At 50.3% G+C, this 14,413-nt stretch overlaps 1 protein-coding gene across 1 annotated transcript in view; it reads left to right on the top strand.

The window, feature by feature from the left end:
• The window catches only part of LOC119967860 (NACHT, LRR and PYD domains-containing protein 3-like), a 136,572-nt gene that overhangs the window by 76,011 nt on the left and 46,148 nt on the right, over positions 1–14,413 (top strand). Inside the window, exon 9 of the mRNA XM_038800907.1 lies at positions 4,402–6,136. Coding sequence (XP_038656835.1) covers positions 4,402–6,136 — 1,735 coding nt within the window. The remainder of the gene's footprint in view (positions 1–4,401; positions 6,137–14,413) is intronic.

Genomic DNA, 14,413 nt, shown 5'->3' with positions numbered 1-14,413 from the left:
AACAACCTGACGTCTACGTTCAATAACGTTATCGGGCAATACAACGCACTCTGCTCCTTGTCCTTTTTCAATATTAGGAGATGGATGGCTGCGACAGTGTCAGAGGGAATTTCCCACTCTCCCTAGCCTCGTTAGACACCCTCACCATCAGTGGCCCCAGGTCCCCTCCAAACATTTTATAAAACTCCAACTGGAAACCCGTCCGTCCCTTCCCTGCCTGCATCGCCCCCATACTCTCCATAACCTCTCTCAGCCCTATTGGGGCCCCCAATCAATGCCCCAACCTGCCCTTCACCCTGGGAAACTCCAGCCCATCCAACAACTACCATCCCTCCACCCTGGCCAGGGGCGCTGACTCATATAATCTTCTATAAAACGCCTCAAGCGCCATTCATCCCATCCGGATTTAACACCACTCTACCCATCTCGTCCTTTACTCTGCCAATCTCTTGCTTCCTCAAATGGTGGGCCATCTTCCTTCTCACCGTATGCATAGACTTCCCCCTTGACCCTCCTAGCTGCCCCACTGCCTTCCCCGTAGACACTAATCTGAACTCCAACTGGAACCCCTGCCTCTCCTTCAACAGCCCAGCCTCCGGAGTCTCAGAATACCTTCTCTCTACCCTCAGGATCTCATCTACCAGCCTTGCCACCTCCGCCCACTCCGTCTTCTATCTATACGCCTGAATAGCAATTAATGCCTCCCTAACCACTGCCTTGAGTGCCTCCCACTGCGTCAGCCGTGACCTCCCCCATATCATTCAGCTCCACATATCCCCGAATGGCAGACCTCATGCCAACTATCCAATCTCCATTGCGGGTGCTTGCCACCCCCCCCCCCCCCAAACCGGTCTCCTTGTAAATCCACCCAATGCGACGGGTGGGAAGCTGAATACTCCGAGTCAACCACCCCCACCAGCAACACCTTGACTAACACAAGAAAACCAATCCGGAGTGCACATGGGAGAAGTATGTCAGTCCGTCGCACTTAGCCTCCCAAACCTCCATGGGTCCAAACCCCACCTCCGCCATGTACTACATAAACTTCTTCAGCTCCTTCACCACTGCCGACACCTTTACTGACCTCAGGCTTAACCGGTCCAAACTCGGCTCAATAACCATTTTAAAATTGCCCCTTATGATCAACCGGTGCAAGTCCAGTTTAGGAATCTTCCTCAACACCCGCCTCATAAAGTCTACATAATCCCAGTTTGGGGCGTAAACACTTACCAGGACCACCGGTATCCCCTCCAGTTTCCCACTCACCAGTACGACCCTCCCCAAATCTGCCACAGTATTCCCCACCTCAAACGCCACTTGCAAATTCACCAGCACCACCAGCCCCCTCATTTTCATATCCAGTCCCGAATGGAACACCTGCCCCACCCGTCCTTTCCTCAACCGTGTCTGGTCCCCGACCTTTAAATGTATCGCCTGCAAAAAAGGCCACGTCCACGTTCAGACTCTTCAGGTGCGACAATAGACGTGACCGTTTCACTGGACCATTCAGCCCCCTCACGTTCCACGTGACCAGCCTGTTCTGGGGTCTCCCCAGCCCCCCTCCACCGCCGATCAGCCATACCCTTTTTTTGGGCCAAACACGGCCCATGTCGCGCGACCCTCCAGGCCCACCCTCGGATGTCCACCCGCCATCGATCCATTTCTAACTGCGCCGCATCAACCACACCCTTGTCAGTAACCCTCCCCACCTACACTCTATAAGAAAACATCAACCCCATCATTCCCCTTCCCCTGGGCCTACCACCTGACAGCCCCCATGACACTCCGGTTAACTAGCCCACCCAGCTAGCCTGGTGGCCCCCGCCCAAGGCATCCAAATTCCCTACTTCCCCAATTCCCCTCCCCACTATCCACACTCGCCTAAAAAAACAGCAAAAGGTACCCTCACCCTTGGTGTTCCCCCAGGACCAGCCAGCCCTCCAAAATCCCCGCCATCAAAACAAAGGAAACACTTCAAAGGGATAAAACTTTTCAGAAAACAAACAATCAAACACACGCACAAACTCCTCCAAAGTTCAATGTCCTCCCTCTCTTCCCTGCCCATTGTCCGTCAAGAACTCCATCGCCTCTTCTGGACTGCCTAAATAGTACTCGCGCTTCTGGAAAGTCACCCACAGGTGGTCCGTGTACAGAACTCCAAACTTCACCCCTTCTTAAAGAGGCCAGTTTTGACCTGATTAAACCCAGCCCGCTTACTCGCCAGTTCTGAACTCAAGCCCTGATCAACCGCAGCTCGTTCCTTTCCCAGTTGCAATTCACAGAGCTCCAGTTTAAGAGAGGGAAAAGTGGGAAACCAGATGGGAGGACACTGAAATGGCCCATTGTAGAGGTACAAAGGGATTGATTAATGCATAAGCAGCAGATGACCTAAAGCAAGAGTGGGAGGCGATGGTGACATTATGGGGTTGGAAGCTCCAATGTGGAACAAGTAAGATTCGAGAGAGTACCCTTTAAATCCACCCCTCACCCAGTGTACACAATGCACCAGAGAAACTGTTGATGGTCTGATATAGTAACAAGCAAGCTCCTGTCCAAATGCAGTCATCTGTGTGCACAATACGCAGATAACTTGTACAAGATTAGACAATGTAATAGTGAACCTCCTGAGCTTTCCCAGCACTTTCACATTGTGGAGATATCCCATATCCTGTACCCCAATTCTGCAGAAGTTTACTATCAATGGCTGTTTTCAAGCTTGACCCATGAGAACAGTGCTTCTCAAACTATACTCCAATGTGACTCCTTTTTAGCACTTGCACATTAATGTGACCCCAAACTCCATCAAGAGTAAAATGAGCAATCCTCAGACTCTCTCTCCACTCCCGACTACAACACACACTGAAAACAGCCCCTTCTCCCCTTCCATTCAGCAGACCTGTAATCAGCCTCTGCCCCTTCCATCCAACACCCTCTATAATCAGTCCCTCCTCTTCCATCCAATACACACTGAAATCCGCCCATTCCATCCAATACCCACGAGTCTCAACCCTTCTTCCCTTCTATTGTACACGCACTGAAATCAGCCCCTCCCCCTTCCATCGAACACATAGGCCGGGAATCTCCAATCCCGCGGCAGAGTGTCCACGCCATCGTAAACGCCGTCGCGTTTTCCGATGGCGTGAATTGGCCGCTCCCAGTACGATTTCTGGCCCTTATATGGGGCCAGCACTGCGCTGGAGCGGTTCGCACCGCTCCACCTGCCGATCCCGGCGTGAACTGCCCGCCGCAGGATCTGCGCATGCGCAGTTGCGCTGGCACCAACGCGGACATGTTCAGCGGCGCCGGCACCAACGCGGACATGTGCAGCGGCGCCGGCGCCAACGCGCACATGCGCCGTGGCCTCCTTCAACGTGCCAGCCCTGACGCAACATGGCGCAGGACTACAGGGGCTGGCAGGAGGAAAGGAGGCCCCCAGCCACAGAGGCCAGCCCGCCGATCGGTGGGCCCCGCTCGCGGGCCAGGCCACATCAGACCCCCCCCCCCCCCCCCCCCCCCCACAGGCCGCCACCCGACCCTTCCATGCCGAGGTCCCGCCGGCCCAGAGCAGGTTAGAACGGCGCCGGCGGGACTCGGAACTTTTCTTACGGCCGCTCGGCCTATCCTGCCCGAAGAATCGGCAGGCCAGCCGCGTAGAGCGGCCCGCAACCGGCGCCACGCCAACCGCGCCGCCGCCAATGGCCTGATTCTCTGCAGCCGGCGTTGGGGCAGCATGGCCCATTCACGGTGATTCTCCGGCCCGGCCCAGGGCTGGGAGAATCCCGCCCTTACTGTAATCAACCCTCCTCTTTCCCCAACTCACACTGTAGCCAGCCCCCTCCACTAAATCTCAGGCGATGAAATCAACATCTCTCCCCTTTCATCCAACACACAAAAAACAGTCTCTTTCCCCAATTCAAGTTGTAGGCAGCCCCCTTCACTAACTCCCTGACTCTGTAATCAGCCATCTTCCCTTTATCCACAATTAATTTACAAGGTGTGTGAATTGCTGGCTCGGCTAGTATTTACAGTCCATACCTCCTTCCCCCTGAGAAAGTGGTCGTGAGTTGCCTTCTTGAATCGCTGCAGCCCCAGAAGTATAGATGCATCCACAGGGTTGCTAGGGAGAAAATTTCAGAATTTTGACACAATAGTGAAGAAACAGCAACCTATTTCAAAATCAGGATGCCAATAACTTGGAGGGGAACCTCCAGGTGATGATGTTCCTAGGTATCTGCTGCCCTTGTTCCCCAACTACCCTGGGGCTCACTGTAATAAGCCTCTCTGACCCCCAGACCAAATTACTCAGACCCTTCCTCCTACCCTGCCCCTTCAGACAACACAGTGATCAACCCCTTTCAATAATTAACATTGAGAACTACTTTCTGTCTATTCTCATTGAAGATGTTCAGCAGGAACACAAGGAGACACTCCGGGTACAAACTGAAACACTGAGAGTGAACACCATCCGAATAAAGGAGAAGTTTAAGATTTTCCAGCTGGTTGATCGATACGCTGAGCTGACGGTCATTTCTACTGTTCGAGATCGGACACTTGTAGAACATGAACTGCTGGCAAGAGGCCGAGACCATGAAGAGTGGAGAAAGAAAGATCTCCGGAGAGAACTGGAAAAAATCCGAACTGATCAACTGTTCCACCGCAGTTTTTCCCTGAGAAAATCTAAATCTGGGAATTCAGCCGCAGTGAGTGGAGTCCCGGGAATTGGAAAAACAACAATGGTACAAAAGATTGTTTATGACTGGGCCACGGGGAAAATATACCCACACTTTCAATTTGTTTTCAGTTTCAAATTCCGAGAACTGAACACTATTAATTGTAGAATAAACCTGAGGAATCTGATACTGGATCAGTATCCTTACTTTGGGAATGTTCTGGGAGAGCTCTGGAAGAACCCAGAGGGATTGCTGTTTATATTCGATGGTTTGGATGAATTCAATGACAGGATTGATTTTGCTGACAATCGGAGAAATACAGAACCTCAGTCCATGTGCACAGATCCCGAATGCTACTGTGAAGTGTCTGACATTGTGTACAGTTTAATACAGCACAAGGTGCTGCCAGGATGTTCAGTGCTAGTGACCAGCCGCCCCACTGCATTACATTTATTGGAAAAAGCTGAGATCAGTGTCTGGGCTGAAATCCTGGGATTTGTTGGTGATGAACGGAAGGAATATTTCAACAAGTTTTTTGAAGATCAGACGGTGGCAGCAGCTGTTTTCAAATATGTGGAAGAGAACGGGATCCTGTACACTATGTGCTACAACCCTTCCTACTGCTGGATCCTCTGTCTGTCACTGCATCCCTTCTTTACACAAAGTGACAGGAAACAGCAGCGAGTTCCCAAGACCATCACCCAACTATATTCCTACTATATTTACAACATTCTGAAAAACCATGGCCGAGAGATTGAAAGCCCCCGTGATGTGTTTCTGAAGCTTGGTCAGATGGCCTTCACAGGAGTCTCCGAGAAGAAGATTGTGTTCAGAAATGGAGATTTGATAAAGTCCAAACTGCAACCTTCCCAGTTCCTGTCTGGGTTCCTGATGGAACTTCTGGAGAGAGATGAATCTGTCCAGAGTGTGGTTTATACATTCCCACACCTCACCATCCAGGAGTTTGTAGCTGCAATCGTACAATTCCTGACTTCACACCCTGTGGACATTGGGAAACTACTCTCTGAAGCCTACAGCAAGGAAGATGGGCGGTTTGAGATATTCCTTCGTTTTGTTGCTGGTCTCTCCTCTCCACAGTCAGCTCGGCCCCTGGAGGAGTTTCTGGGTCGATTTGATCATGAAACAACCTGTCGAGTGCTTTACTGGGTGAAGGAGAAGGTTGAAGGACAGACTGTGAACTCAAATGAAGCTGGTAAAAGGAACCTCCTGATCGCATTGCACTATCTGTTTGAGTCTCAGAATAAAGCACTGGCTCAGAAGACAGTGGGCTCCATGGAAACGCTTACATTTCAAGAATTGCGGCTGACCCCAATTGACTGTGAGATCCTGTCACAGACCATTGAACTCTGTGAAACAACGAAATATCTTCACCTACAGAAGTGCTACATTCAGTATGAAGGACTACGGCGGCTGGGACCCATTCTGCACAAATGTGAGGAGCTGAGGTAACCGGTATTTTCATTATTGTAAAACCATTTACCGTGTTGCAAAGAAAAAAATACCTTCCAGTTCAAACAAAGAGAGGCAGTGTCAGAAAATATTCATGTAATAAGAAGATTTGTGTCAAATTCCAAGGTGAAAAATAAGAATGATGACTTTGGTAACAAGTTGTTGGTTTATACATTGGTGACTGAAGAGTTTGAGTATGGAATTGAGGTGAAAAGGAACAATAACAAACACCAGTTCAGAAAAAAATTCTTCAAAAATACCAATAATAATTAACCACACAAACTCTAAACTGTACCGATCGCAAGGGAAAATAAGTTGTATACAGCACCATAAATAATCAGATGGTTTCTCATGGGGAGACTGAAATATCTTAAATTTTCATAAATACGTAGAAAGACCTCATCATGTCTATTTAAAATTTGTTTCAATTTTGATTTTTTTTTTCATTTGTTCATGAGATGTGGGCATCACATGTCGGCCAGCATTTATTGTCCATCCAAAATTGCCATTGAGAAACTGGTGTAGAGCTGCTTTCTTGAACATAAGAACTAGGAGCAGAAGTAGACCGTCCGGCCCTTCGAGCCTGCTCTGCCATTCTATAAGCGCATGGCTGATCTATTCGTGGTCTCAGAACCACTTACCCGCATTCTCGCCATATCCTGTAATTCCTTTATATTTCAAAAAAACATATACCCTATCTTTAAATATATTCAATGAAGTAGCATCTACTACTCCTTTCGGAAGGGAATTCAATACTTTAATCACCCTCTGAGTGAAGAAGTTCCTCCTTGATTCAGTCCTAAATCTGCTCCCCCTAATCTTGAGGCTATGCCCTCTTGTCCTACTTTCACCTACCAGTGGAAACATCCTTTCTACTTCTATCTTATCCATTCCCTTCAAAATTTTATATGTTTCTATTAGATCCCCCCTCAACCTTCTGAATTCCAGTGAATATAATCCCAATCTACTCAGCCTCTCCTCATATGATAACCCCCTCAACTCCGGAATCAGCCTAGTGAACATCCTCTGCACCCCCTCTAGTGCTAGCACATCCTTTCTCAAGTGTGGAGACCAAAACTGCACATAGTACTCCAGGTGTGGCCTCACCAGCACCTTGTACAACTGCAACATTACCTCTCTACTTTTAAACTCAATCCCCTTCGCAACGAAGGACAAAATTCCATTTGCCTTCCTAATTACTTGTTGCACCCGCAGACCAACCTTCTGTGACTTCTGAACCACTGCAGTCCATGCATTGTAGGAAGGCCTACTGTGCTATTAGGAAGGAAGTTTCAGGATTTTGAATGAATGACAGCAAAGGAACGGAGCTATGTTGCCAGGTCAGGAAGGTGTGTCGTGCAAGGGGAACTTAAGAGTTGATGGCGTTCCCATGCCACTCTTGGGCAGCATGGTAGCATAGTGGTTAGCACGGTAGCATAGTGGTTAGTACAATTGCTTCACAGCTCCAGGGTCCCCGGTTCGATCCCCGGCTTGGGTAACTGTCTGTGCGGAGTCTGCACGTTCTCCCCGTGTGTGCATGGGTTTCCTCTGGATGCTCCGGTTTCCTCCCACAGTCCAAAGATGTGCAGGTTAGGTGGATTGGCCGTGCTAAATTGCCCTTAGTGTCCAAAATTGCCCTTAGTGTTGGGTGGGGTTACTGGGTTATGGGGATAGGGTGGAGGTGTGCAGTTGGGTAGGGTGCTCTTTCCAAGGGCTGGTGCAGACTCGATGGACCAAATGGCCTCCTTCTGCACTGTAAATTCTATGAATTGTCCTTCTAGGTGGAGGAGATCATGGATTTGGAAACTGCTGACAAAGGAACCTTGGTGAATTGTTGCAGTGCATCATGTAGATGGTACACACTGCGGCTACTATGTGTCATTGTGGCAGGGGTGAATGATAAATGTGATGAATGTGCTAATCAACTGTCCTGGATGATAAGCTTTTTTTTAAAATTGAAAGTACCCAATTCTTTGTTTTCCAGTTAAGGGGCACTTTAGCATGGCCAATCAACTTACCCTTCACATCTTTGGGCTGTGGGAGTGAGACCCACTCAGACACGGGAAAAATGTGCAAACTCCACACGGACAGTAACCCGGGGCCGGGTATGAACCTGGGTCTTCGACGCCATGAGGCAGCAGTGCTAACCACTGCGCCACCATGCCGCTCGATATTGAGCATCTTGAGTGTGGATGGAGTTGCATTCATCCAAGAAAGTGGAGAGTCTTCCGTCACATTTCTGACTTGCAACTTGTGGATGTTGGACAAACTCTGGGGTGTTGGGAGTTGCCTTCGCAGAATTTCCAACCTGTAACATGCTCTTTATATTGTTGTTCCAATTAAGTGTCTGATCAGTGAGACCCCCCCCCCTCCCCCCACGATGTTGATAGTAGAGATTTCAGTGAAGGTAATGCTATTGAAGGTCAAGGCAGATGCTTGAATCCTCTCTTGGTGGAGATGAACCTTGCCTGTCATTTCTAAGTCCAATCCTGAATTTGTCCAAGTCTTGCTGCACATAGACATGATCTGCTTGACTCTTCGAGGAGTTGCAGATGGTGCTGAGCATTGTACACTCATCTGCAAACATCCCTACTTTTGACATTATGATGGCAGATCATTCATAAAACAGCTGTAATGGTTGGACCCGAGACGTTACCCTGAAGAATTCTTGCAGTGATGTCTTTGGAGTGAGATTTTTGACCTCCAACCACGTCAATCATCTTCCTTTGTTCTCGGTATGGCTCCAACCAGCAGAGGGATTCCTCCCTTACGGCCATTGACTCCAGTTTTGCTGAGGCTCCTTCATGCCACACTCAGTCAAATGCTGCCTTGATGTCAAAGGCAGTCACCTCATTTCTTCACTTCAGCTCTTTTGCCAGTGTTTGGATGAGAGCTGTAATGAGATCAGGAGCTGAGTGACCCTGGTGGAACCCAAACTAAACATCAGCGAATAGGCTATCTGAACATACAAATTTGGGGCAGCACGGTAGCATTGTGGATAGCACAATCGCTTCACAGCTCCAGGGTTCCAGGTTCGATTCCGGCTTGGGTCACTGTCTGTGCGGAGTCTGCACATCCTCCCCGTGTGTGCGTGGGTTTCCTCCAGGTGCTCCGGTTTCCTCCCACAGTCCAAAGATGTGCAGGTTAGGTGGATTGGCCATGATAAATTGCCCTTAGTGTCCAAAATTGCCCTTAGTGTGTTGGGTGGGGTTGCTGGGTTATGGGGATAGGGTGGAGGTGTTAACCATGGGTAGGGTGCTCTTTCCAGGAGCCGGTGCAGACTCGATGGGCCGAATGGCCTCCTTCTGCACTGTAAATTCTATGTAAATCTATGTAAAATTAGGGGCAGGAGTTGGCCACTCGGCCCCTCAAGCCTGCTCTGCCATTCAATAAGATCATGGCTGATCTAATTAGAAGCTTAACCCTATTCCTGCCTCACCCCAATAACCTTTCACTCCCTTGTTAATCAAGAGTCTATCTATCTCTGCCTGAAAAATATGCAAAGACTCTGCTTCCATTCCCTTTTGCAGAACAAGAGTTCCAGAGACCCTCAGAGTAAAAGTTTCTCCTCATCTCTGTCTTAAATAAGCAATGCCTCATTTTTAAGCAGTGACCTCTAGTTCTAGATTCTCTGACAAGAGGACACATCCTCTGCACATCCACCCTGTCAATATCCCTCAGCATCTTAAAAGTTTTGATCTCTTATAACCCTCACAAGCCCCACGGGGGCACATCGACCGATATCCCCTCTGGGACTCATAGAATGTGAGCTCCCCTACGAGTGGGCGGAGGCCTGCCAGGCCTCGTAACTTCTCTCTTTAAAAGCCGGCCCAGACTAGGACCGACTTCCGATTTTCCCGACTGGGATCTTTGAGTTGTAAGCCAAGTTGCTGCCTTTACTTTATGTTAACTAATTAAATATTGTTTAACTTATCATCTTGGGCCTCCTAAGCTTTTATGCGGTCAAATCGCCTCTTGCTCTGGTGGACACAAACCTAGGGCGCGATTTAATGAAAAAATGGAGCCCCGTTTTGGGCGTTTTTAACGGGGTGTTTCCCGATGGTATCAGCGGCAAGAACGACCCTGCTATTAAACGGGACTCTGCCTTTTTGGACCCCGGCGAGGTGTGCCCTGTCGAAGCCACACTTAGACTCTTTTCCTGCACTGGCGAGCTGAAGGTGGCATTGCCAGAGTGCCAGGGTGTCAGTGCCAAGGTTCCTGGGTAGCATAGGAGTGGCAGGGTACCATTCTGCCCAGTGCCCGACCAACCAGAGGCCTCCGATTATCTGGGCGACCCCTCCCAAGTGCCCTATTGCCTGTTCCAGTGCTAAACGGCACCACGGCAGGGTGTCCGAGGTGAGGCCCTTCAATCCCGCACGTTGGGTAACTCGGGCACAGACACAGACTAACTACTCACTTGAATATGGAAATCTGGATCACACCCATTGAGGGAAAGATTCAGATCGCGACGTCCTGCGAGTTTCCAATAAAGGCCTCTTATGAGATTTAACAGCCTCGACAAGGCCCGGAGGTCCCGCCACTAATCTCTCCAACCTTTCCTCAGAAGTCAACTAGCCCATTCCTTGTACTAGTCTAGCAAACCTTCTCTGAACTGCTTGTAACCCATTTACAGCTTTCCTTAAATAGAGACTCCAATACTGTACAGACGGTCACAGCAATACATTACATTTGTAACCAATTTCCCTCACAATAAATGATAACATTCCATTAGCTTTCTACTTGCTGTACCTCTATCCTGGCCCTTTGTGATTCCTGCACCGGGACACCCAGATTCTTCTGCATCTCAGGGCTCTGCAATCTCTCACCCTTTAAATAATAAGCTTCTTTATTCTTTTGCCAAAATGGACAACTTCACATTTGTCCACATTAACTCCATTAACCAGATCTTTGCCCACTCATTTAACTCTGCCCTTTTGTAACCTGTTTACAGTTTACTTTCCTACCTATTTTTGTGTCGTCAGAAAATTAGCAACCACACCTTCAGCCCCGACATCCACGTCATTTATATGAATTGGAAAAGGTTGAGGACTCAGCAATGATCCCTGTGGCATGCCACTCATCACATCCTGCCACAGAAAAAGACTGATTGATTCCAACTCTGTTTCCTGTTGGATAGCCAATCTTCAATCCATGCCAATATGTTACCCCCTACACCATGAGCTTTTATTTTATGCACTAACTTTGTATGTGTACCTTATGAAATTCCCTCTCTCAATCTATGTACAGTACATCCCACATGTTACTCCTTCAAAAGCTTATTATTGCTGAGAAAGTGCTGCTTAATAGCAATGTTAATGGCACCTTACACTGCATTACTGATGATTTAGAGCTGTGTTTTTCAAACTATTTTGTCCGGGACCCATTTTTATCTACCGACCATCCTGCGGGACCAACGCCAGCCGGCCAAACTTGCAACCCACCCCGCTGACCTTTGCGACCCACCCCGGCTGACCTTTGCGACCCACCCCGGCTGACCTTTGCGACCCACCCCGGCTGACCTTTGCGACCCACCCCGGCTGACCTTTGCGACCCACCCCGGCTGACCTTTGCGACCCACCCCGGCTGACCTTTGCGACCCACCCCGGCTGACCTTTGCGACCCACCCCGGCTGACCTTTGCGACCCACCCCGGCTGACCTTTGCGACCCACCCCGGCTGACCTTTGCGACCCACCCCGGCTGACCTTTGCGACCCACCCCGGCTGACCTTTGCGACCCACCCCGGCTGACCTTTGCGACCCACCCCGGCTGACCTTTGCGACCCACCCCGGCTGACCTTTGCGACCCACCCCGGCTGACCTTTGCGACCCACCCCGGCTGACCTTTGCGACCCACCCCGGCTGACCTTTGCGACCCACCCCGGCTGACCTTTGCGACCCACCCCGGCTGACCTTTGCGACCCACCCCGGCTGACCTTTGCGACCCACCCCGGCTGACCTTTGCGACCCACCCCGGCTGACCTTTGCGACCCACCCCGGCTGACCTTTGCGACCCACCCCGGCTGACCTTTGCGACCCACCCCGGCTGACCTTTGCGACCCACCCCGGCTGACCTTTGCGACCCACCCCGGCTGACCTTTGCGACCCACCCCGGCTGACCTTTGCGACCCACCCCGGCTGACCTTTGCGACCCACCCCGGCTGACCTTTGCGACCCACCCCGGCTGACCTTTGCGACCCACCCCGGCTGACCTTTGCGACCCACCCCGGCTGACCTTTGCGACCCACCCCGGCTGACCTTTGCGACCCACCCCGGCTGACCTTTGCGACCCACCCCGGCTGACCTTTGCGACCCACCCCGGCTGACCTTTGCGACCCACCCCGGCTGACCTTTGCGACCCACCCCGGCTGACCTTTGCGACCCACCCCGGCTGACCTTTGCGACCCACCCCGGCTGACCTTTGCGACCCACCCCGGCTGACCTTTGCGACCCACCCCGGCTGACCTTTGCGACCCACCCCGGCTGACCTTTGCGACCCACCCCGGCCGACCTTTGAGACTCACGCTGGCCTACCTTTGAGACTCACGCTGGCCTTACTTCGTGACCCACACAGCCCGAACCTCGCTGTCCACCATTATCGCTTATTTGTCATGCGACAGGTGAGCCTGCTTCATCATAATGATCTCACTTGCTTTGTCATTCAATGTTACATTTCTTCCTTACTACAAACTGATGCCTCTTCAGTTCTTCACACACTCCTGTTGCTTACTTGCTGTAAGCTACAAAATGGAGGAATCTCTCCTCCGTGATTTCACGGCCAAAGCACGGATCGGGTGACGTCAGTGGAGGTGCTGGGCAAATAACCTGCTCTCTCCTGTCTATTGGTCAACGGGGCACCGGACGTGACGTTAGGAAAGCGAATCACCCATTGAATAATCTGGGTGCCAATCAGATGGAGCCACGCAAAATGCTACATGGGCAACTTTCCACATTGCCGGGTGGATGCCAGTCATGTAGCTGTACTCCGGAACAGCTTGACTTGGAGCCCAGCTTGTTCTGGAGCTTCCGTGATGCTGGGGACCCAAAGAGGAGGAAGATGGTTCAACCACTCCGTACTTCTGGCTGAAGATGGTTGCAAATACTTCAACCTTACCGTTTGCACTGATATGCGGGGCTCCTCTATCTTTTTTATTCTTCCTGCTGAAATCAACAATTTCACATTTTCCCACATTATACTCCATTTGCCAGATGGTTGCACACTAAATAACCTATCAATCTCCCTTTGTTAACTCATTGGACTGGATTCTTCCTCCCCAAGCCGCAAGATCACCATGGGCGGGAAGCGGACTATGTAAAGGGCCATTGACCTTGAGTGGGAATTTCCGGGAGACATGTGGGCCCGGCCAGAGAATCCCACCCATTATGCCTTTTTAATTGCTTACTTTCTACCTCTCTTTATGTCATCAGCAAATTTGGCAACATTCTAACCCTAATCCAAGTCATTTATATGAATTGTGAACAGTTGAGGTACTAGTGACACACCACTCATCATAGCTTGTCAACCTGAAAAAGCCCATTAATTAGCCAGCCAATCTTTATTCCAAGCCAATATGCATCCCCTATAACATGAGTTTTTATTTTCCGGAATAAGCTTTGATGTGGCCATTTGTTAAATATCTTCTGTAAATGTAAATACAATACACCCACCAGTCAGGTTCCATTTATCGACAGGGCATGTTACTTCCTCAAACAACTCTGAAGCTGATTAAATATGATTTCCCTTTCACAAACCCACAGGCACGATTCTAAGTGTGGTAATCAGCGGGAACTGTCGCAAGCTTCCTGGCTCTCGGCACAGGGAGGCCGGCAGCATTATTCAACGGTAATTTGTCCACTTAATGAGGCCCCATGTGCTTAGAACGGCAAATGAAGGCTCACCAGCCGATTTGCCGGGACCGCGCTCACCGGCCCCCAGCGAACAGCAGCATTTAAACAGCACTTGCACAGCCAACCCGATGCTGGCCTAGCGAGGTTTCGAGATGGGGTCGAGTGTCCCGGAGGGTGAGCCACGGGCAGCCAGTGCAGCCTGGGATGAGATGGCGATGGCTGCAAACTCGGGGAGTGTGACCAGGAGGACTGGCATCCAGTGCCATAAGGTCAACTGACAAGCTGACACCAACTGCCAGAGTCATCGAAGGTAAGCAGCTGGCATGTGTGGCGTGGCGTGCCTCCTGCAGTGTTCAAGCACAGTGTCCAAGGTGTGATTGGGATGCAAGGCAATGAGCCACATGGCTCGCCCACCCATGGGAATCCAC

This window comes from Scyliorhinus canicula, chromosome 6 (assembly GCF_902713615.1).
Source record: "Scyliorhinus canicula chromosome 6, sScyCan1.1, whole genome shotgun sequence".
Lineage (NCBI taxonomy): Eukaryota > Metazoa > Chordata > Chondrichthyes > Carcharhiniformes > Scyliorhinidae > Scyliorhinus > Scyliorhinus canicula.
This window is presented reverse-complemented; position numbering and strand designations above follow the sequence as displayed.